Source organism: Ooceraea biroi, chromosome 9 (genome assembly GCF_003672135.1).
Source record: "Ooceraea biroi isolate clonal line C1 chromosome 9, Obir_v5.4, whole genome shotgun sequence".
Classification (NCBI taxonomy): Eukaryota; Metazoa; Arthropoda; class Insecta; order Hymenoptera; family Formicidae; genus Ooceraea; species Ooceraea biroi.
In genome coordinates, this window is record NC_039514.1 from 14,607,474 (window position 1) to 14,633,602 (window position 26,129).

The 26,129-nt window shown below is 37.1% G+C and overlaps 1 protein-coding gene and 1 long non-coding RNA gene across 2 annotated transcripts; one reads left to right on the forward strand and one right to left on the reverse strand.

Moving 5' to 3' along the window:
- Positions 1-696: 696 nt before the first annotated feature.
- LOC105276028 lies at positions 697-7,444 on the forward strand. Its single transcript, XR_893333.3, has 2 exons — positions 697-2,246; positions 2,360-7,444. It is a non-coding gene; the product is annotated as an uncharacterized LOC105276028 (long non-coding RNA).
- Positions 7,445-7,793: 349 nt separating this feature from the next.
- On the reverse strand, positions 7,794-24,924 carry LOC105276027 (sex peptide receptor). The gene is made up of 2 exons (XM_011333351.3): positions 22,008-24,924; positions 7,794-9,610 (listed from the first exon to the last, which is right to left on the reverse strand). The coding sequence occupies exons 1-2, from the start codon at positions 23,056-23,058 to the stop codon at positions 9,399-9,401; spliced, it is 1,263 nt and encodes a 420-aa protein (XP_011331653.1). The 5' UTR covers positions 23,059-24,924; the 3' UTR covers positions 7,794-9,398.
- Between the last annotated feature and the right edge of the window lie 1,205 nt (positions 24,925-26,129).

Below are 26,129 nucleotides of genomic sequence, written 5' to 3' on the forward strand. Positions count from 1 at the left end.
TATACATATAAGTTTAATTTCGTCGGCCTAATTAGAAAGCCTTCTAACGTCAATTTTTTACAAAATTGAGATATTTATTTTGGTCAACTTATCTTGAGATTTTGCATCGTTTAGAACAGTTCCTGTAAAATGTAATTTTGTGAGTTAGAAAGTTTTCTAATTAGACGATTTGTTACTCGATCGGCACTAATTTTTATTTTTCGAAGATGATATCCAAGATGATTAACTAACAGATTTATACTAATAATGTAGTTAGATTTATTTTTTATCAAATTTAATTATTTTTGACAAAAATATATAAAGATTTATCATCGTACGAAAAAATGGTTTTGTTATATTTTACCAATTCAAATTAAAATTAATATTTTAATTAAATATTGCATATATAAATTTACTATAGATTTTATAAATATTTTATAAATTTTATATCACGTATAGAAATAATATATAAAATTAGATCAGGATTGTAATATTTTTCTCTGTTTTTCTCATGCTCTAAAACACCTGTGGTTTTTATATATTTTATAATTATAATTTCTGGATAATATTTTATCGAGATATCTTTTTGTGAAGCATTTGAACGATCTATGTTGCACACACTACATATATACGTACACACACTATAGATTTTTTAATTTTTATATTTTAATAATATTCTTTCTCAGATTTCTGCATGAAAAACATTTTCCACAATCTTTATTAATTTTTAAGAAATTTATGACATTAAGTTTCAGTTTTTATTAAAATTGTGTTATTACGAACGTTTCTCCCAAGTGCTCATGAAAGCTGTCAGTGTGAAACACTTTGTTTATGATATATTTGTGTTTGACTTGAGCTCTCTTATAATAATGCTAATAAGCCAACTTTCGTAGGTATGATGAATAGCTTGTAACGTCAACAAGGAACCGGTGTACTGCAGGCGTTCATTTATTCTTCGCTCTACATGTGACAGTAAAATTTATATCATCGCGTAATAAAAGCTGGAAATTTTATGAAATATTACTGCAAGAGACAGCCTTCCTTAGTACAGAGAGAGAGAGAGAGAGAGAGAGAGAGAGAAAGAGATGCGATGGATGACGGAAAACAGTGTATACCGAAAGCGACAAAATTAAGTGCTTGTGATAACATATGAATTTTGCAGTAGCTTTTGTAATTTTGTCAGGAGACCTTACACGCGTTCAGATTCGCTGATATTCAGATAATTCCTAAAATCATCTCTCTAATAAAACGCAAAAATCAGACAATTTACTGCAAGAAAATATTTTATTTTACCACATGTTTCGAGAAAAGATTAGTTTCTTTTCTTTGAAAAACAGATTTTTAAATATTTTACGGCGTAGCATTATTAAATCTTTTTTTATTTAGAATTTTATAGGAAACTGTTTTGTAGATTTCTCTTTAACAAAATATATTTTGTTGAAACATTTTAAGAAGACAATTCAGCATTGATTACTATTTTGCTAGCTGTCAACATCAGGTATCTTGATAATCAAACTTTTAATTAAATTTCTATGTTCGGACTAGCTGCAAGTGAAAATTTTCTAATAAACAACTAACCGACAATATTATTATCTCGCGGGTTTTATTTCACGTAACCTTTGAACTTTTCATAGCATTATCGGTTCGGATGTTTGTTTAGTTTAATCTTTCATCGCAAATGGTTGCTTTTTTCGCCGTTTACTCGCCTTTAGCATCTATGATTGAATTTACATGTAGCGGTAATGCGGGGATGGATTCTGCATAATTCACAAAACGTATGCACAACTCGCAGTCTCGGCCCCTGACCATGAATCGTGAATTATTCTGATGATGGTGTACAAACGCTTATAAATAATAAGAGAAAACAGACAGGATGCGACGGTTCCTCTCGCTTCGGTTTTAGCTCTCTCCCTCTCTCCCTCCCTCTCTCTCTCTCTCTCTCTCTCTGCATTCATCGCTCGCGGTGATTTACTGCGAATTTGTATATGTGTGATGTATCTCGTACATCCGCGCTCCTCTTAATACGGCTCGACATAATGGATAATTGCTGTGACTGGTAGCCGATGCGCGATACCTAAGTGCATTTATGTGTAAAGCCAAAGCCGACGTTTGCCTTACTTCATCACGTCCCAAGTACGTTGTGTCGTGCTCTGTCCAATAAATCGCGAATATCATTCGTAGATGACGCACGAATCGGATGCTGGACGGTCCAATCTTCTCTCCCGCAGCTGAAAACCATTCGGGAAATTCGAATGTAAAACGAAAATGTGCGATTTATACACATTTTTTCAGGCAATCTTTCCATTGTCAATTTGTTCTATATATCATAATGTGAAAATAATCGATATTTTGATGTTAAAATGAAAGGTATTGCTTTCAGATTTGCGCTGAACTACCAAATAGCGGAGGGGAAGCGGTAGAATGCCTGGAATCCTCATATCTTGCCTGTACGGGATTTATGATAAAGGTGCGTATGTGTGAGGCTATTGAAACTAAATTTTTGGCATCGAATAAAACTGCCATAAATATCCGCCACGTCCATATACATGAATTTACGGAGGTCTGTTTGTAATAGTTATCGATTGTTTGATGAATGATATTGCGTTTTGTATTCGTCGGATGTCATTTCTCTTTCCTGCATTTGAAATTTAGAAGATGATTTTAATTTAATAAAATTATACGATACGTTACATAACGTTACATAAAAAAAAGGAAACTGTATTTTTTATCACGAATTATCATTTGAAACATGTCCTGATATAATCTTTTTACGCTGCAAATCCTAAATTTTTTAAAGATTTTTCGGCGCTTTCATGTTACAGTAGTTTCGTTACATATTTTATTATAAATACGTGTGCTTATGATTTTTGTTTTCATTACGCGAATTATGTTTTCCAAATGCATAATGATGCGCAAAATAAAAGAAGTATTATAGTGCATCGTTTATATAAAAAATATTTTTTTACGGAAAATACTCTGCAATTTTTAATACGTGGGAATTTTATTTAATATTATTATTATTTTGATACATTTATGTAATATGTGCATATACACACATTACAGTGGTATATGCAGTTGTATCTTGATATCGCTCTTTTATACATCAGGATATTAGATAATTACAATCTATAGTTATTTCGAAATACACAATTTATTCGAAATAGTTTGTACCCAAATCGGATCGAGATGTACTTAATCCATCCTGCGTTCCCAGCAAGCATTCGTTAGGACTTTTAATTACTCCCAAGGCACTTTCAAGTATACAGTTTCTCATTAAACTCTCTGTTAAACTCCGTGAAATCAGTTTCAATTCTTTTCTGGCTAAATGCATATTTAAAGAGCAAATCGTGACGAAGCAATTACAAGTCTCCTGCGACTTCTGGTTTAAAGATACTAACTCGGAGTTTTAATTCGCCGAGAATTTAAAAATTAAAGAAGAAGGGAACGTTGCGATCATTTACAAAAGCAATCCAGATAAATTCTGTAATGATAAAATTCATTAGCCGAAATATAAAATCGATATACATGTACATTTACTTACAATTAGTAGTATAAAATGGTTTTACTCAAAAATATATTATAGAAAATTTCTTTAGTGATTAATTATTCCGAGTCGATCTTTTTTAGCATAATGAATATTATGAGGTAATATTTTTTATCCAACTAAAATTGAAAATTTCGGGATTTTGAGATATTAAATAAATTTCTAAAGTCAAATTAAATCTCAGAGACGCAAACAGATAAAACTTTGCGCCTTTATCCACACACACACACAACTTGTGAAAGTCTTTACTTTAATCAATCTTGAATTTGCGGATTGTTTAGAAAGATATCGCATATTAAACTGAGAAAGTTGTAGAAAGAGGAACGATTTAATTAGGTCGCTTCATCGAAAAGTTTAACTTGGCCGAAGTATGCCAAAATGGAATTAAATGCGGAGAACTTAGGACACTTTTAAAGCATTGAAAAAACATGATGTTCAAGACGTGCCATTTTAAATCCGTTAAGTCGTATTTAAATTTTTGTTGTACTTAATTGCGCTAAAAGCAACAGCAATTTTACCTGCGTTGCATTGATGTATAGAGGACTCGCACGCGTTGCAACGTACAAAATTAAAATAACGAGACACACAGAACCGCGTGCGTGACACATATCTCAATGTAATTTCCTCCGATGTCGTTAGCGAAATATTACGTCCAGTAAAAACAACAATGTGTTGCTTTAAATGGCTGGGTCACGCGAAAATTAAACGTCATCCGTAAGCTCAATCGGAAATGAATAACCAATAAAAGTGGTGAGTTTGTCCGCGCTTAAAATCACTTGAACATATCAGAGACAACATAAATTTTACGCTGGCGTAATGACGTATTGTACGTGCTTGACGTTCAACGTGAAAAACGTTATTATATTATTATTCTTAGCAGAAAGTAATGAAACAATTACATTGTTCTGTCATCGCGTTGCATGTTATGTAACCATTGTATAATTAGTCCGCGCATTATTTAAGTGTGGTCAGATAGAAGCCGTTCTTTCCCTGAAATCAATCTATCATTTTTATTAAAAACTCGATATGTTATAATTTTACATGAATATTAAAAATCAATAATAAATCTTTAATGTATTAATCGTATCAGAATTTTTGCACGCAAGGCATAAGAATATCGACGAAATATGTTAACTCTCGCAATTATTCTTATCCGCCGGCTGCTACTCAATCTCGTAGTGTACTTATGGTTGTAATCTTAAGTGTAACTTACAACTATGTGGTAAATCCTTTATCACTCCCATCACTGAATATTAACACGGATATTATCGGCATGCCCGAGAATGAAGATACAACGCAGCGCAAATGTACCACAACTCTTATTTAATTTATATTAATATCTCAGCGAGATAAACGTTACGTTATCCTGATATCGATGATAACGAAACGCAATTTGATTAATTAAACAGAAGTAGGTACAAACTCGATATTACTACTACGTTTCATATAAAATACCAAATGGATGATTTGTATTAAACGGGACATCAAAATTATGCATAAAAAAAGACTCTTTTTCTCGTTTAATAAACATTTATGATGTCAGGTCGGAGACAATTCGATAGGACATTTCACAAATTTCCCTCCGTTATTTTATCTCACAGTTACTTATTTATTTTTCTTTCTCTCGCGCGCATTCCCGTCGTCTTCCTCGCATTTGTGCGTACTCCAGACGGTTTCACTTTCAAGAAACGTGAAACAAAAGACCGGGAAATCAACAGTATCTTTGAAAACGAGGAAATGCTTGCTGCTGTTAACGTCGCGTCGTGAAAAAGCTTCAAGAAACAAGAATGTATCCTCACTGATTCCCGTAATTGGCTTCCAACCTGCCGTCATTTTCTTGTTAACGAAGAAACGCGTCTCTTTTGCAACAAACGCAACGCACCCACAGGAGATCTTGAAAAAATGTGGCGTGTAACACATATATCTCAAAGATATGTGAGTCGCTTAACGTATCGATCAACGGATCGTAAACTCTTACTGATTATTTTGGTTTGTTATCAGTTCCCTTCGCGAAGGGACCAACGAACACTTTGCTATCCGCTACAAACACGTAACAAATCCGTACGAGACAATGCTCGTTTCCCTTTCTTTTATATATATAATAACCGTATTTGCCGTTCTCTTCCTAACAAATCTCTAGCACGCAAGGGGAAGCGTCTGTTGCTATCTGATATTACGGAATTGTGGAAGGCAGGGGAGAAGAATTCTATTCCATTGCCAACGTGAAGAGGGTTGTGTGTCTGATATATCATACTTATCATATAACTCATTTCAACTAAAGAGGACATTACCTGCCTCGTAAGAAGATTTGGTTCAGCCATTTTGCCGGTTATAATAGATCATTCCTTAATCCAAATACTTCTTTTCATATGTTATTCATATTACTGTCAGGGAAATTATAGCATGCGCTTATATGATAAATTAGCTCGTGCGGGAAATGCAAAATTGCACATAATTTCGCTGGAAATCTCGAAAGATAGAAATCGTTTCATGAGAGACTGGAGTCGCGTTCTTCTTCATTATTTTCACATAAAAATATGTGTCCTTGCAATTTTAAGAAATATTGCTCCTTAATAAATTTACCTTGGAGTGTGCTAAATTAACAGTTCTATCAATATTTAAAGTGAGATAAAGAGTGAGATAAAGGGATCTTTGCGCTCCAATATCTGGATGGCGTTAATTAAAAATATCGGAATATTAATCTCGCTATTAATTAGAGGAGCTCTCTTTTTCCTTATCGCAAAGAACGCTACAGAGGCTGCAGAGATAACCTGAAGTAAAACGAAAAGATAATGTAAGATTATACATTACAGTCGTACGAAAGAAGATGCTGCTAGAATAATTATGAGACCAAAGACAAAAAAGTGCGAGAATAAGAATGTGTGTGGAAACAATTCGGTATCTTTGTAACAATGCAAGCCGAAAGCGACTGCGGCATAAGAATTAACGCTCGCGAGAGATGCGGGAAGGTTTGTGGAGATAGAAAAATCCGCAACCGCAACAATTTATCGGCTCCGTTTGTCCTCGCGTGCGTGGGCGGTTACAAATAAATAAAAATCTAAATCTAGTGGACAACTTTATGCTCCTGAAATTGCACGACAGTTCTATTCAAGACGATAAAGTCAACCGTAAATGGTAGGCAACGATTAATCGCGGCAATTCGTTGAATTGCGCAGTAATTGCAGCAATTTGTTACAGGAGTGCTCCGTCGGACAGACTGACTGATTTAAACGAGCTCTAATTTATTGTGGTTCACGGTTTTTTTATTTTTTTGTAATATGTAGCTTTCACAGTCTCGCGATTGATGGCAGTATCGAGCGTATCAAATGTGCTGTTGTCTGCAATAAAGGCAAGCGCGAGATTGTAAACGAAACTATTCGTGGCCATAGGTCGACTGCTACGCACTTTTGAACTCGGGTTACCTTTTTGCTCACTTGTCCTAGGACATTTGACATTTTGGCGGATTGTAATAACTCATCGGAATTTGAAAGTTTAGCCTTTATGAAACTTGACCGAATGGTCCGATTCATCACTATTCGGCAAGAGTTCCCAATCGGAATTGGGAATCCGTGAAACGAATGTCGCTCCAGAAATGTTGAAAAAGCATTTGAGCCCGTATTTATAAAACTGCAACAGACTTGTCACTTTGAATATGATTGTTTATGATAACATATTGTAATAAGTGACATAAAATTATTTTATTCATTGATAAAGAATGACGTGATAATGGTACTATGTCGTTATTGCAATATTCTGCAATAATTGGAAAAAAATTAATATTTCAAATTATATTATAACAAGGCGCTTCTCGCAAAACTGGTCTCTTTATAAAAATGGGTACAAAGAAAGCACTTCAAAGAGAAATACTTTGCGTAACCGTTTTTTTGTTATTTTTTGGAAGTAAAATGCAAATTACTTTCACAACTTGTACTTTAACTTGAGCAGAAAAGAAAGAAGTTGCATCGAGGAAATATTTTAATATTCAATTGCATAAATGTGAATCGCAAAGCAAGACTATCTTTTGGTCGACGCAAATCCTACATTTCGCATTGCACCGTTAATTATGTTAATCACTGCGCACTGCTTTCACGGTTCAGCCTTCGGATAATTCCGTGACAAAGTCGTCTATCTGCTCCGCGAGTCCACAGAAACAGTATGCCAACTTTTGCATTATTCCATATGTAATTAGAGCGACCATTTAATTATTCTACTTTCTGAGTTTATACATATCTTGATTTATATTATAATTCTTGGTTTATATCATAATTTCTTTTTTCCATTTATCGCCAAAAATACATTTTTTGCTCTATAACAAGCGTTTTTAAAACAATCAAATAATACAATCCTCAACAGTAATTAAAAAATTTTTCAGAGATAAATAAAATATGGTTACATCCAATCTTCTGTTATTGTTGAAAAATACTATTGGAAATATTACGATTAAATAACATTTCACGTAGTACATAGCTAAATATTTTTCCAATAAATACAAATATATTATATTATAAACGAACGATAAAAATGATTTAAAAAATTATTCGCTTCCGATATTTTCACATTTTCTAAAAATGTTTTGTAGCAAAATATCAAATGTTAACCTTAATGTACTAAGATATAATAGCTAATATTATGCGTGTTATCTCGTTGTGCATTATGTATTTATAATGATACACATTAAAAAGTTTTTGGCCATTTAAGTATACATGAGGTCAGTGCGGCCTGTTCCAAAGAAAGATGCAATTCCTCGTTTTCGAATTAATTGTTTACGATGTAATCACGCTCCATCTGCTGTAGAGATAGCGTTATTGCAGTCAGTGTGCTGAAATGACTTTTGTCAGCAAATTTTAAATCATTTAAACCCAGTTTAAAGTCGCGCGTTTCGTTACATCTCAATTAAGCTGTGCTATTAGCTAACTATTAAAATTAATAATTTATTTGTTTTAACACAATAGTCTTAGCACTTACCTATTGTATAGCACAAATTGATATTGGAGTGCAAAGAGCTAATCGGAATAAAATCGATGTTTTGATAAATACGTTTTTAATCATAAACATTGTTCCTCAATTAAGGGATGATCTATACATTTTACGACGCCTTTTTATAAACTCTAGAACTTTTTCAGAATGCAATATTAAAAAATTCGTACAGGCAGTTCAGCTGCAGTATAATGTATTATACAACTTCTGTTGTAATGTTTATTTTCTGCTATAATCACAAATTTGTAATAAATTTTTTTGTCAGTGACTATTATTGTTCACGTTTTGTTATTACTGCCTGTGCCAGCACCGGAGGATTGATAATTTTCTAACTAAAGATATTTCTCTCACGTACCTAACTAAAAATTACAAAATCATTATTGATAACAATTAATAGTGCTGGCATAAGCGCTTTCACAATTTTTTACGATTTTCGCGATCCGTTTATGTTCGTATCTGTTCATATACACGTATGCAGAGCGCTGTTGTGCGTATCCGTCGGTCCGACATCAGTCGGTTGTCGGTGATTGATCGCGACGTAAGTGACGCGTAAAATGAAGAATTACATTGGGAGAACATAACGGTGTGCTGGGCAACTTAAGTAAATATTTATTACACATCTGGTGCATCGCATGTCCAGGACGAAGCCGGCGCACGAAAACGCCCCGGGCGTCGCGAAGTTCGCAACGAGGGCGCAATTAGGAGCGGTGGCAGTAGCGAGCAAATAAATTTCACCTCTCTTCGGTTGTCGTGTTTGCGGCGACCAGGTGAATCACTGTGCGAAATCACGTCCCCTTCCAATTCACGGACTTGCAATACACGTGTCCAAAAGGAAGCTAATCAGCCAGCTTTTTCCTCTCTACACCGGATAGCAAAGGGTCCGTCGGTTTCTTCGACGCTAGACCTGAGTGACCTGAGTCACCGTGTGATTGGTCCCGGTGTGTCCGTTGTTCTCCATCGGTTGGTGCGGCACCGGTATCCATTTGCCGATCAGCCGCCATCGGTTACAGAACAGCTGATTAAAGGTCATGCGGAACTGCCGGCTCATGGTGCAGTACAGGATGAAGTTGATGGCCGAGTTTATGAGCGTCAGGATGTCTATCATGTCGCCTGTTGGGCAAGGAAACAAATTTGATTAGCAGAAGTTCAAGATTACCGCGAATGAATTATCTTTGGGAACTTTCCCATCAACTCCAGAGAACTCTCGAGCGAATTTTTCAAAAGTTTGCCTTCGGAATTTGGTACATAAGTTCTTGTTGATAAAGAAGGAAGGAATTCCACGAGAATCTTCGAGGCGACTCGAAAATTAAGATACTCTTTTATTCACGTTTTCTGCCTGCCAACTTGGTCAACTGGTTGACTGATCTTTAGGTTTATGTATAAAGTCGTAAAGTGGATGTAAATCATCAAAAATTCCCATGGAATTCCATTTTTTAAAAAGAGTGACTCGCGTACTAAATAATCAGTAATGGATTAGATTGGGGTCAGAGATATATACATCGAAAATCTTCTTCTAGAGTTTCGTTTTTTGATTCAATTAGTCCGTTTTTAAAATCCCTTCCTGCAAGATTTTTTTACGCAAGACTCACAGAAATATCTCTTTCAGTGTTTACCCTGATAATTTTTCACTTTTCTCAACCTTTCATCTTCATTTCCATCCAATTTTAAAAGGATCGCGACCCACTTTATTCTCTCAAGTATGCAATAACTCAAACACTCGTGGCGTGACTCGGAAAGATCAGAGTGATCTCGATCAGAGTATGCCTTGATCTTGGCATGGCCGGCTGAATTGGACACGAATTTTTCGCCCGATGAAACGAGAAGTGTCCCATCGTACTGCCGGACTGCCATAAATAAAGCCACATATTTTATAACACTTTATACAGGTGAGGAGGCACGCACCTCGGCAAATACATTCTCGGCACGTTTCCGAGATTGAGCGGAAGTTTTCACGTGCCGTCTCGAATTCTTCCAGCAGAACGGCGAAATATGTAAATTTCAAATGTAACTGTAGTTGTCCGTTACATAATGGTACTCTTACAATAAATCGGATATTACACGAGGATGATATTTTAACCAGATGGTTTTTCCGAGATTTTACGAGAGACTGTATGACACGTACGCTACGCGAATTTTAAATTTTAAACGCGTGTATAGAATCTGTGTTTATTATAATAATATGCATTTAATTGCGAGTTACGTCTACAAATACAAATATCCGAGCTCTCGTTAAAATTTGATCTTCAAACCTCGACGGTGGTTTTATAGTCGATAAATTAAATACGATTAAATATGATTTAATTTTATGTTACGTGCGTACTTATCTTTTTAAATATCAGCACTTTACATATTCTAGTAGCTTGACATCAAAACTCGTGCGGTTGTTACACGACTGCACAAATTGGGAAAATCGTTAATTCGTGAAAATTATCACGAGTTCTACGTTATAACAAGCTACAGCTGTCTTGATGCGTGATAAAATTTAATCGGGCTTTGGAATCTGACATAATAAAAAATAAAAATATTTATTCGTTATCTTATTCTTTTGTACGTTTAATACATCTTTTTAGTTTAGCATTACGTATCGTAAACGTCCGATATTTAAATGAAAATGTAAACAGTATGGATAGGAGCAGAGAGAAATTTCTTTGCCGCTTTGTACTTCCTCATCAAGTTTACTTTTAATTTTACGGAGCGTTTGCATCCGCAAAAAAATCGGCATCGCCCTGTTAGTGCCGAATCAATGGAAGCTGATGCAGATCGAATTTTTGTAACGATTCTGAAGTCTCTCGAGTACGTAATGCCGTTTGTTGTCTCCAAGCGGTATACAATGTCGGCCGTTGTGTGCAACATCGCTCAGCAAATCGACCATTTGTCTCGGCGAGCAAAAAGATTCGCTCGCGTTGCATCGTCGCGCTTCCGGCGCGCCGTGCGACGAGAATGTGAAAACGCAAATGTGTCGTCTCTTCTCGATTTCTCCCTCGTACTACGTGCGCTATACGTACGATGACTCGTTTGCGTAAAATACCCTTCCATCGCGTAACCCGCATGTAATTTCAACGCGCCGCTGTGGATAATTCCAACAAATTGTGCGCCGTTTGCTTAGACTCGCGTTTCACGCGACGTTTAACGTGACGCTTTATGGTTGTCGGAGGAAATAATAGGGAGGCTTTCATGACACTCCGGATAAAGCGAGCGTCAAGATATTCTAAGATTACTACGGGTTTTCATGCTAATTTTCGTCGTGGGTTTACATTCCGCGTAGCGATCACATATTTGAACAAAACAATAAATATTCTAAATGTATAGAATGTTTTACTCGGTACTTAGGAAGCTTATTTCTAAGTAATTGCAATTCCAAGAGGAAAAAAGTTTATGGGAATGCGGGTCCGATCCATCGTTTGATTTATTCCGGGGCTCTAGCAGTCTGAAAGTTAAAAGGAAGTAGTTCCCTTGAAAAGTAAGATAAACCGATGAGGATAAGTTAATTTAAGTACAACAATGATCCCACAGGGTTATGACAATCGTGTAGCTTGTAACGCAGCTGGCTTATGCACTTATATTACGCTTAGTTTTACGATTGGAACAACGCAGCAATCTAACGGTGCTTGTTATTTCACATTTACGCACGCGACTTGATGATGCAACATCAGTGTTTACGCTGTGAAAAGCCGTTGTTATTGCAGAATAATGAGAATTCGCGGATGCAAATATGATAGAAGTGCAATATATGAGTGCAAGTTAAATAAGACTTGCGATACCGTTACCCGTTCTCATTGTTCGGTTCCATTTTGCTGTTAACGTGATAAGTGCGGTGCATCCCAACGTAGAACGTTAGTAAGTACCCTGGAGAACTTTCGTGAAGAGCGGGAATTAGTAACATCGCCGTTGTTTTCAGAAGTGCGGAAATAGAAGAACTCAGAACGGTAGATAGATTTTCGCATCGAGTTGCTGTGTGTATGTGTGTGAACACTTTGGTCAGGATCTTAGGATGGTCCTTCGCTTTGTAGAGGCAGCGAACCACTCGTAACTTCTTATTGCATTTCATTTAAAAGTATTTCTACTCTCGATTGTTATCGAAGAACTTACCGTTTGTATTTAACTGCAACTACGATGTTTAAAAATGTCGAAAGGCAAAAATTTATAATGTTTTTTGCCTGATATTTCGTTTTATTTACTGTATAAAAGGAATGATAATGGAGGCACAAAACCCATTATACTTGTGGTTTGTGAAATTAACTTTGTTTAATTTAATGGCATTCGTCTACTTAAGCTGCTAATTCTGTGTTGGTATATAAATATTCATCAAAGGATATTACGAATAAAGCAAACGTTTCAAAATGCACACAACCATCGCTCTCTGATAAAGTACAATTGAAAGACAACGGTGATGCCGTATTTTATTTAATTAGATAGTTCTGCGAGCTCTCTTAATGGGATTGTGTGCCACTTTCAGAAAACCACTATGGTGCCTCGCAGCATGCTTCTCGCCTTTGTCAAGTTCTGGCATTCTTACAGCCTCGGATGGTTGTTTTTGTCTGCGCAGCGAGAAAGATGACGAGAACCAGTCTTTTTCCCCTTCAATATAGAATTTGAAATCCTTGGCAAGCGCGTTTCGAGTGATCCTTAATCAGCGCGGCAGAGTCGCAAGAACAAAGACAAGAAATAAGGGTCTAACAGTGCCTGTGCGCGATCTTCATCATTAAATCTATCAGATGTGCTTTCGTATAATCAGGAGAATTGTCTTTCTCTCTGCCATTCCGATCAACCAGAGTAGAAAGATAAATTGCGGTCTCTTTCTCTCCCTCTCTCTCCGTGTCTCTCTTTCTCTTTCCCTTTTCACGTGTCCCCATGCTCAGGTCAGTTCAGGTCCAATTCGGTATCTAGATAGCCGTGCGAGAGAACGCGAGATGTCGAGCGTGACATCCGACACATTTTGTGTCTCGTTACGGTATGGCCGTTTGTTAAATGTTACCACGCGGGTGAACACGTGTGTTCACACGCGGTTTGCTTGAATTTTCCGTCCGCTTACGAGCGAAAGCTTGGCAAGGTGATGTTATAATATATAATACGCAGAAGATATATGAAAGGTGCAAATTCCCTAGTGGCGTAGGGTTTCCAAACTATTTCTCATTACCTTTAGCTCTTCTCATACGCATCGATCAACTTTAATGAAGTATTTCGGATATTGTTAGATATTGTTGGATACTGTTTCCGTAACTTATAATTTAATGATAACTATCGCGAAAAGCGCGTGTATCTCTACGTAGGAAGCGTATCTCGCGATTTATTCAAAACAGATTAAATAACAGAAAACGATAATAAAAATGTGGGAGGTAGTTGATTCAATATTTATCGAAGTGTTTTGCTACAGATAATAAATATTGTAAGAGATCACGGACAATCCTTTTTGTTGGATAACTCAGTGACACAGATTCCTTTCGATATAGGCTTTTGTAACATGTATAAAATATATAAAAAGGATTATATGTCAGGGTGATCCACATCTTTTTATAAGCTCAACAACAAATCCCTTCCATAAAAGAAAGCTATTTACTTAAGCTCTGAAATAAATGCGGGTCGCCTGTCACACAATTTTTTTATTGATATAAAATTGTACACATTACTTTACTAAACTTTGATAATTATAGATGACAATTAGATTTTTTTAATACATCTTTTCAAGTATAATTCCAAAAAGAAATTAGAAAAAGGATTGAAAAATCAATATACAGCTTTTATATAAAGATTCTTTTCACAATAGTTAGTTTTAAATGATAAATTAAGAAAATAATCTAGTATTCGATTTTTGTAATTTGTAAAATTATATACATTAAATTTGTATTATAGAGATATTAATTTTATAGGAAAGTACTTGTTTTTAAATTTACAATTTTTAAAATAGAAAGTTGTATATCTAAGTTGGAACAGTAATACCTTTTAACGTAATTTCTGAAAAATGAGTTAAACAGTTGACGAAATCCGTCATACCACATATATTCAGATGGTGATGCGATTCATGTATAATTATACATTATAAATATCGTTTAATGTATATTTGCAACGCGTTTCATTTCCTTTGTTTACGCGTGATTGTGATTAAATTCATTTTTGCATTATTCTCTGTCATAATCCAAATGCAGTGTGATCTTTCGAATGGAGATAACATGCATGTGAAGCCACAGTAGGTTTACCTATATCGAACCATTCTATGTCATCCAATTACAGTAATTTAGTTTGAAACTGAACAAAAACAAGTAAAATAAGTGTCCATGCGGAAAATATTTTAAAATTACCTTTATGCGGATGAAAATCTATCAATCTATAGTTTGCAATTGCTATGTCAAAATTTGATGACTACCTCTTGTATTGTAGATATCATAACTCGCGCGGCGCTCTTGTAAAGCCATATTAACGTGAAAAGCAATCTAATTTTGTTTGGACAAGCTTTGGTCAGGAATTGTCGAGAAGTAGAATTAGCTGCTTATTAAGAAATATAAATAGACTAACTAGAAATAGATGAAAATAGGAAATAAAAAGCATATTTGTGTGTTGATTTTTTCCGTAAATTGTCATTATTTTATCTTTATTAAATATCATTATTTTATTTTATCTTTATGTGATTACATTGAAACGTTACATATGTTGAAAGCTTTTACGTTTTACATTTAATGTTGCCTGAAGGAAATTTACTGAGATGATCCTACATATCTTATCATTTTGATTAATCATGCGCGGATTATTGTCGACAAAAGTGCAAGAATGGATTCTCGCAGCTGGACCGTTCTTGAGCAAAGTTCTCTTAATTACCTTCTGTTGCGTCGGAACAGTTTAATTAATTGAAACTGTGCACCACAGTGAGTTCGCCTTAAAATCGTTTCGCGAGATAAATGAATGAGAGCTTGATGTTCGTTTCATTACATTAAAAATGAGCTCGTAAAACTGGCGGGTTGATATTATATAATAAGAGTTGTTTACACAATTACTGGCACGTGGAGACATGACATCTTTTTTTCCTATTTTTTAAATAAAATTCCAATTATTCATCCAATCATTTCCGATCGCGTTAATAAGAAAATTGACGATACGCAATTCACCCGCAATGATCTACTTTTTGCAACGTAATTCTTCCTGAAAAAAAAGAAAAATTAAGTAACACATACAAAATACTGAGAAAAATATTCAAGGTGGATTAAATAAACTTTCATTGAAGATAATTCGGCTATATCAATAGATCTAAGCGGAATTAGTTCTTTATTAAGAAATATAATTACACTAAAACTATAGAAATAGTTGAAAGGAGTAGGTAAGATTGACGATGAAAAGTTTATTTGTGCGTTCACAAAAACATGTGCGTATATATAACAGCGTTGCCAACGTATATTTTTACGCACATGACAGGAACAGCTGCATCGTGTAACTGACTACTAGCATAATTTTTACTCGCGATTTCATCAGCTATTTATTATTACGACTAAATAATAATAATAAATAGCTGAATAAATAGCTGAAAATGACGAACCGGCAGTTATTATTCATGAGCCACATTCTTTCTGTTTTTCTCTCTCTTTTATGCTCGTTCTTTATGCGCTCACTTATATATTTGCTATTCCCAGTAGTATACTCAGATAATATGCGACGTAATGTCGTGTTTATGTCAGTCGGAGTTGTTGCGGCACCAGTAACTTCCTTGTCAATCTGCAACTTGTCTGGTGCTGCTGGTGCTGTTGCTGCTGCTATCGCGCCGTGTCAAATTATGCACAGCTTTTGTGCTCTCATTATCGAGATCGTCCGTTGCAAACGATTATTTATTGCTGACCTCCATTATACTATGTCGTTATCCATTGAGTTATACTAAGAACATTGCAAATTATTATTTTCAAAGTCTCTATACAAAAATGCTCCATGTCATTCGTCATTAAAATGCATGTTAAGTCTGTTTTAGACTATGCAATGTATTCTGCAATATTTCTTGCTTTAAAAATTGCGTCAAATCTTGCGCAATATATTGCATAGTCTAAAACGGGCTGTAGATCGGAATATCTTACATATGTATAGTTTTATGAAAGTAACAATTAGAGTGATAACAAAAAAATGTAGATAGCAAATTCTCCGATTAAAGCTTGTATCAATAGCTTGTTAGGCCATAAAAAACGGATTATAGGTATAAACTATTGTGCTTATACTTTAGTGAAATATATATTAGTCGGATGATGTAGGTAATACTAGACAGTCCAGAAAAATTCGGATTATAAGTTCGTTGTATTGTGAGAGTTGCAAATTTATCTTCCTCCTCCGTGCAACTTAACGTTATTAATGTCCGCATTAATCAAGCTTCCGTAATTCCAATGCGGCATAAGAGAATGACAATATATATTATCCTGTTCCACTTAAGCACGTCACAGGATCGTCCGTGAAGCCGTTCCCATTTGTTGTTGTAAGCGCAGTGGCGTTTGTTGTTCTTATATTACGTGCTTTGTTGACGCAAAGTACAGCGGAGGGAGTTAAAAAAACCCACACTGCATCGCCGTCACGATGGTGAAACGCGAACCGCCCGTTAATGCCGCTTTAATAGGTACAGGAAAGTATCATTCAATACGAAGTGCGCACCCTAATGCGCTTTATGTGCCTGATCATTACGACCACTGCGAGGTAGTTAACGGCAACGAATGTCATAAAGGTGGTAACGGTAGAATCGCGCTATGACATTATTATCGCGATCACGCAATAATACTGCGCGACTGAAATTTTTTCTTTTGGATGTGTCACGAGTGAGTGTTACAAAGTTAGCACAAAGCTTCCTTTTTTATTTTCCATTTGCTGTTATAACTCGCGTTGTTTGTCCGAGAGCACAGGGCCTGCGTGACGAAAGGCCGATCTTTTATTTATTTCTACTTGGCATTTCATTTTTACTTGTGCGTTTTTCCTGCGTTCGAACTAATTTCCTCGGCAAATACACAGTGTGTAGCTTTTAGACCACGCCACTCCGTCTTTAAACATATTGGCATTCTGCCAGGATAATCCTCCGACAAATCCCTCGCGTAAAGATCTTGACGTTGAGTTCCTCTTACAAATTTTTCGGCGGTGGAGTAATGCATGCAAATAATTGTGTGTAGCACAAATTCTGCTTCTCGGCGCAATGCGCCAATATCCACGTGTGCATATGCCATTTCCATAAATATATTTACTCGTTTGTAATACGACGTTGAGTAGTACGTGATGTGAAACTTTCATGTCGACTTTTCTCGGATCTAATATATCGGTACGTATCGAGGAATTTGGTCGCATTTTAGGATTCCGATACACACACCGTGCATACATCACCTACGGACGAAAGTGTATTCCATTTGCTAATAAACCAGCAAATTGAATATATTTTCGGGTTGCGAACTCGGTTCGAACGCGAATCACCGCGCGGAATTAGTTTCGGTAAACTTACTTGCTGTGTTAGCCAGGCGCAAAAGTTTAATTTAATTGTCCCATGGCGAAAATGGGATAACTTTCGTTTTCTCGTTTAAAAACTATGAAAGCAGAGCAGACCGGTCGGTTTAATTACGTAATTGCCCCTTTCTGGAATGCATACGCCGCAATTAAAGAAATTATGTAGGAGTGACTGCTTTTTTAAATGAAACGCTTGCATTATACACTGCAAACCGTCTTACAAATCGGTGCACGTTAACGAAGCTGCAGCAAATTGCAAAAGAACACTTGAAAAAAAATCTGAAACTGTTTAACTAACATCGCGTTGATATTTCTTTATAGCAATATCGTGTAGCCTGGCTAGATGAGAATTTGTATTTTACACGGGATCACACGATCAAACTGCGGAGTGAGATGCGTTAGCGCATGTAGTGCGTCGACATATTGTGTACACGATATCCGTCGGCCTTTGCTTTCGTCACACATAGAGATTACATTTGTACACAATCGTAACATCGGTGAAAGTACACGTGTTAATCAGAACACGCAAACCGGAGATGGATACAAATGTAACGAGGCCGTATGTACCGCTAGGCACTAGTTGCATATCGAAACGCGTACAGATAAATTCATGTAAAAATCACAATTTCCATGAAATCGCCTGTCGTTCGCAGGATTCACGAAAGTAGGACGAAAAAATAACTGAAACATTTTGATATTTAAATACGAAATTCCCGATATGATATAAAAATTCTCGTGCTTTTTATCTCAAAGTTTTGTTTTCATCTAAAAGTCTGAGTGGCTAATTGTTGAAATTTGCGTGTCTTTATTATACATTCTAATAGTAATTTCTATATACTAATTCTGGAAAAGTCAAATTTTCATCTATGTATCGCGAAATGTATAATTTAAAATTAATTTAAGCTTAATTAAAATGTATTAAGCTTTTTGTAATAGTTAATATTTATACTTGTAATTGTTATTTAAAATCTAGATATTCTGGATAAATTTGAGTGTATAATGATTAAATTATTTAGATGTTTTTTTACTTTCGAGAACGAGAGGCAAATATAATCTAATATATAGTATGGAATATTTTTCGATACTAACGAGATTTTTCACGCAAGCAATTGCGACTCAACGGCAATGATACAGCAATGATAAATTTCTTTGATCAAATGCGATACGCCCTACTGATACAATTAACGAAGATTTACGTTTTCGTCGTCCTGACCCTAACACACATGATTTGCTTTCCATTATCGATATCAAATTTATTTTTGCCAACACAAGGAACAAGATGGGAAGCTCTCATGCATGTTCGTGCGTGCGCGCTTGTTTGTGTGTGATCACGGAATATTCATGAACTGCGCGCGAGTTTCTAAATCATAATGAAGTGCTACGCCTATCTCCTTATCCGTGTAATTGTTTTATGCAAAAGTGTGCGCAAACGTGTTTCTGTTAATTGGATTGCGGGATCAAAAAAAGATAAATATAATTGCAAAGAGATAAAAAAAGATTACAAGTTATTTGCAGAAAGAACATGAAAGAGATACGTGTTATGTAACCATCTTTTGACGTAATTCACGAAATCTATTTGCTTTTCGATCAGCGCCAATCAGCAAAAAGGAGTGAAACTCTGAACAAACCGAAATTCCGGAATTTTATATAGTGTAAGAAACATTTGCGAAGTTTCGGCATCTGGCGACAAGTATTTGTTCCTTTCTTCCGGTCTGATATTCGAACGAACTGAACATAAATAGAATCTATTATGTCGCAGTCGGATAATATGATGGACAAGATTTGTCGTATACTACATTCTGCTCAACGATCCCGCCGTTTTTGGCGATATCATAATTTCATGGTAAGCATACTGCGTGCGTCGACAGAATGGGAGATATTGATTTTTCGCATTTGTCGTGCCAGGAAGAGAAACAGGGCTACAGTAGTAAATTAGCTTGTGTCTCTCTTTCCTCTTGCCTCTTTGTGTGTGACAGAAGGAATTATTCCTATAATTTCCCACTGCATTTTAATCACTTGACGAAGTGACGATAATTAATAAGTGACAATAATTATGAAATGCGTTATTTGGAATACGCGCTTATATAAAAATAATGTAATATGATGTGTGCGACGAGAATTATCGCGTGTTGCTACAAAACGCGGTTAAGTGCGTACAATTTTGACAATAAGTCACGATGACAAAATGTATTCATACACTGCTCTTTCAATCGCTTATAAAATAACGATTTCACAGTAATGCATCGTATAACACATTATGATGTAAAGCGCAGATTAATCGTGATGAGGATGAAAACGCTGATGATATAAACACATTTAATGCCTGCGAAATGCATAATTTCATGTGCATAACATCATGTCCATCTCGATCTCGCATTTCATGCATAAGATATCTTCGTATCGAATACATTAGTTTTAAAAGCGTATAATTTTTCGCCAGGATGACTGTTCTCCCATAGAATATCGTTCTCCCGAGAAATTTCCTGGTACGACGGTCAATCAACGGTTATTTAAAATTTAGAATCTCGCATTAATTAACAGTAAATTGTGAAATCTTGATGAAACTTGGACCCATTCCGTCGCAACCAACTTGAATATTTTAAATATTATATGCTTTCGAGTATCATATCAATTAACGAAAGTAATTAATTATTTATCTGCTCGTAACAGTTATCTCTTCGACGGAGATCAATAAAACCTTGCTTAAGCAAACTATCGGACCGCAATCTTACGCGCACTGTTCTTTCCTGTCCTCTCGATAAGATTTTTACAGTTAAAGTTTTCTACGTTTTACTGTAAAAGTATCGAGCGTGATGTGCCTTTCGCTGCGAATGTGAAATGTATCGCAATTATTATTAAACTCGTGAAGTTTAAGGCGAACGGTCGAAATCGGATAAAGTTTTGCGATTATAGCAGATATAACTTGCAACATTCTGTCAACATAATTTTTCGTTTTCCTTCTTCCTGTTCCTCATTATAAATTATAAATACAATAAATTTTTTTACGATACGCCTTTAATAGGGATGTATATTGGTGGCGATGCATAATGTGATACATAATAGAGACTAATGATTTTGCACGCGAATTAGTTCAGTAACCATTAAAGCTTTTAGCTAGAAATGATACCGCCGGGTAATATAAGAGTATTACGTAATATGTCGATAATTGATAATGAATATAATTAATAATTAATTTCATTAAAATTTAAATATTTAAATGTGTTAAGTCTAAAGCTGTTATACGCAAATTATCTCTTCTTTGCTTTTCTTTCTTCCTCTTGTATTGAATTAAGAATAATGAAAATAAAGGTATATATTACGTCTCAGATATTACGGGATCTCGTGTGTACACATGTACAACGAATATTACATAACATCGCTTATATGTGATACCGCATAAATTGTCCACTGGTTTGTTAAGCACGTGGGAAAATAACTTCTCTTTTCAAATCAGTTTCTTTTGAATACGCGCACTTTAATATTCGCTTGTATTTATCTTGCTATACAATCTTTTTCAATATATTTTAATGAAATCAATGACATTCGCGAGTTTTCATATATACATAAAGAAGAGCTAAAATAACGTGCTTTTTGTTCAAAAGTTCTCCCAGGTCTCATATATAATATTACGAAAATATTGAAATAGAAAAGTGACGTTTCCTTTGCAGACAGACTTATCCCGATAATTGTTTTACTAGTGGAACTTTACGAGGTTTATCTTTGTGCAGCACATTTTAATTCTTTTAGGTGCAATTAAAATTTTAACGCGATCATTAATGATATGAATATGGGCCAGATCATTTAATAATTATATAACATAAACTTTTTTACAATGAACTCGAGAGAAATTTCTAAAAAGGTAAAGCAAAGTCGAATGTATAAGGATTGCAACATTTGCAAACGTACAAGTGACAGTAAAAAATATTAATTTTGGTAAATAGAATAAATAAAGCTGAAGATTAATATCGATACTGGATATAATGCTTCAACAAAGACGTATAAGCTACTTTCTCAAACAACTGGAATCATTATACTTGCGACTGATATTAACATATGTCAAACTCACCCAACTTGGTGTAGCACGTGTTGAAGAAACTTGTGCCCAATATAACGCTGAGCAGTCCCAGAATGCCCTGAGGCAGTTCGGTCATGAGGAACAGTAAGAGCACCATCAACAGCATCTTCGTCGTCCTGTCAGTCTGTCGCTCTTTGTCGGTGCCCTTCTTCCTCTTCTTGGGCTTCTCGCAGGTATGTTCCTTGCCATTACCCATCTTGATCATAGTGTTCCCCGTAGTGAGGTTCCTTCGCCTCCGCTTCGTCTCCACCAACACCATAATCAACTTGATACTCAGTATCGTCAGTGCTACGCAGGGTATCAGCTTGATTACCACACTATAGATCCAGAAATTGATGTCCTTGAGGACAGAGTGCATTCTTGCGGTCTCGGTGAGCTTCACGAAGTATAGTGTCGTGTTGGTCGTGCCCTCGAGAGCCGCGGTGGTGCCGTTGGCTGTCTGCCGGTACTTGGTCAGGTTTACACTCATTCCCCACTCGTCTAGTACCTCGACCTGTGGCCTAACTTCGGTTGTGATGTACAGTGGGATGCAGAGTATCGGGCAGGACACATAGGCAAACACGACCATCAGATAAGTGCGCTTGTTGTTGCACCACTCGCGATTCCTCTGCGGATGCGCCACCGCGATGTACCTCCAGACCGCCAGAGCCACCGTCAGGTAGATCGAGATCGTGTGACACACCTGGCCAAAGTTCGAGTGGAACAGCACGAAGACACTCCAGCCATAGGAGTACATGTCCCTGCGCGATCGGTTATAGAGGTGCATGTGGATCGCGTACGGGATGTATTCGATCATCACGAGGAGATCGGCTATGGCGAGGCCTGTAAGGATTATGTTGGTAGGCGAGCGCATCTCGGGTCGCGTCAGCACGGCGATGTTGAGGACATTGGCGATTGAGCCGAATATACACACCAACAAACTGGCCCAACCGTGTATTAGGCTGTAGTTCAGGATGAACTCCCACGCGTCCGAGCTGCAGTACTCCGCGGGTGCTGAAGACTCGGACGTGAGGTTCAGGCTGGAGTTCAAGCTGGAATTCATCCTTGCAGAGTGCAGTAGTCACCAACAAAGCGAGTGAAGTGGGTCCCTGAAGTCTGAGAAAAGTCAACGAGCTTCTTTTTTGTGCGCCATAGAGCTCCGTTTCCTTTCAGCTGGGTCCATTACCGTTCGCGTAGTAGTTGCTTTTGCTGTTTCTTCATGAAGAACGCAGCGCAAAGGGGTTACGGACTAAACTTGTTCCTTCAGAACAAGGGAGAGCTTCTGACAGAGGATGGGGTAATTTATTCTAATCACTACTGCGTGAAATTGGATCAATGACTGGCAATCACGTTGCGATTGACGATAGTAATACTCCCGATTACTGATGGTTATTAAACATTCAGCTATGACTGCGAGTTCTCACTGTTAGATTAATGAAGACAGTTATCCGAGTATAGTCGTCTGTGAAAACGATCGCTCTTCACTCAGCAACGCTGATTAATCGAACTAATTTTTAACAATTTTGGGATACTTTGGAAAAAAGATAGAAATACAAGCAAAGTATTTTTTGGCACTTTCACTGCGAACAGGAAGACATTCTTGTCATTTTGGTGCATCACATTTTCGTTCCACTTTAAAAATTTGGTTGACTATCGTCGGCCAGAAGGGAAAAGTTACCGTTCAATGGATTGACATTGAGGAAATGTGATAACTCTTCCGAACTCTTTGAATTGAAAATCGTGCGATAACTTTGAGACGATTTGTCCTCGTTCATACAGAGAGGGAGAGAAAGGAATAAAGTTACCACGCGTTTGAAATATCTTCTCGATTTAACTCGAATGATCATAGCTGAATGTATTTCTGGTAAAAATTTTTGCGTTGTCAAAGGCGTCGCGATACATGAAGTGCTGGAATATGTAGCGTGTGCATTGTATAAGCGACGATTTGACGTTTTCAAATGCACTGTTTAGCACGGGCGTAAGTGCATCTTTTGTATTTTACGCTTTCATTTCAATGTTCATTAGATACAAACTGGCATCAAAAGTACAAAAGATGTCGAGCTTTTATTTATACGACAAACGTCAAATCACGTTTATGTCTCTATTCTCTGTAACAACGAAGAGCTTGGTATTTTTAATACAGAAGCATAGATTTATTTAAATATTTAACATCGATATAGATAATGTGAATTAACATTACTATCAACAAGTAGACAGAAAGACACGATAGATTTAATCTATATTTCCGAGATCGGCCGCGGCAGAGGCACGTTTACGACTTCCCACAGGGATCGGGAAAATTGCGGTTTTCCGGCCAATCGACTTTTTATGTTGCGTACAGGATTATGGTGTCGTGTGACACGTGCGACCAGTGACACGTGTGTGTGGGGCAACTTCAGTTGCTAATCGTGGATGCCGCACCCTGTGGCCGTGTAGTACGGTGGATTCTCGAATGCCATAGAGACACTTCTCTACGCACTACGTTACGCGTACAGCCATTCGAGCACGGGACGAGCATCATCGCCAATCCGGATCCCGAGAGGCGCGCACAAACATCCGCTCTTGCTATTTTCCACTTCCCTTCTTCGGCTACGGATCGAATTGCCGACTCAGTCAATCTAATCGATCACTTGCACGAGGTCTCGATCGCGCGGAAATGCCGCCGGCTAAAATTACATTTGTGACTCGGTTAATGCGAGAGTCCGGCGTATCGCGTTTATGTCCCTCTGGGGTGTCGTGAAATCTCTCTTTGCGGGTCGCGTACAATCGAACTGTCGATCGTTCTCGTGATCTCCTCGCATTGCTCCCGCGATTCTGTCGCAAACGGCACAGCTGTTTTCACGTCAAGCAGAGAAACGCGAAGAGCGTCGCACAAGCCCACAAATGTGGGTAAGTTGGCGTCCGGACGCCGAATGAAGCGAAAAGGCGTCGCGACGCGTACGCTGGAATGGGGTAGCTTTTGCGCCTGCGTTGATCCAGTTCTCCATTCTCTAGTTTCCCCTTCTGTCTTTCTCTCTCCTTCTCACTGTCTTTCGCGTTCTTTCTCTCCCGCATTCTGCTTCTCTCTCCCAGAGGAGAGAGCTTCTCCTCTGCCGACACTGTCCTTTCTTGTCCGTCAAAGCAGTTCTTTGCAACCTTGCAGTGATGGCACGAACAGGGTCGGCTATTCTTAAGAGTGATCTAGGGATCTCGCAATCTGGAAAAGACTAAGAATGTAAATTAGACTATTAACATTCATCTTGGTGATTTAAAGTTTTTATTTATGAGCCTCTCTTTCTCTCTATAAATTCTATACTTTAGTGCACTAAACGAGAGCTTTTCCAGCGGCATAAATTTATACAACACATTGCATTTATCATGTTAAATTATCGTGTTGTTGTGAATAATCTTATCATCTTATTTCGCCCGCTTCCATAACTCCTTTTGTCTCGCTGTGTCTTTATTTTCAATTCCTTCTCCGTCAGAAAAGAAGGCCATTTATATACAATATTCGCGCAGAGCGTGCTGAGCGTTGTGAGAGAATCGTCATCTTATCGAACGCGCCACCCCATTCGTATCGCGATCGAATCGTGACGTTACGTGACTACAATGATGACATAGACCGGAAGTGGTCTACTAAGTCTCGCAAGTGAGGACCATTAAAACGTCGAAATTCGTTATTGTCGTCTAATGTCTATGAAACCGCTGTGAGATATCGAAAAAATCCGTTCCTGGATTATTTCGTTTTATGGATAGAAACATCGCGTACGTCCTTATTCTTTTCTTGGTTGTTACTCTTACTCACCTTTCCGCTCACGCTCAAGCTCATGATCATCGTTAAAGCACGTTCCGGGTCGCCGAAGTGTTTTCGCCCTCTACGCTCGCAAACGCTCTGCCTTTGCTTGCTCCGTGTAACCGGTATGAGCTTCCGGTCCCGGCGATACGATGATTCCCGGCGCCGCTTTGACGCAGCTCCGACACAATCTCCACATTCTGCGGGGGTTGCGTTTTTTTCTTCGCGGCCGCACACTCGTCGTTCATCTCGGGTTAATAGACGAGTGCTCTCCCGTGCGTGGAATCTACGTGTGCGTCGCGAACTGTCTTTGAATGGCATGAAGCAATTAGCGTGGCTTGCACGCTGGAAACCAGAGCAAT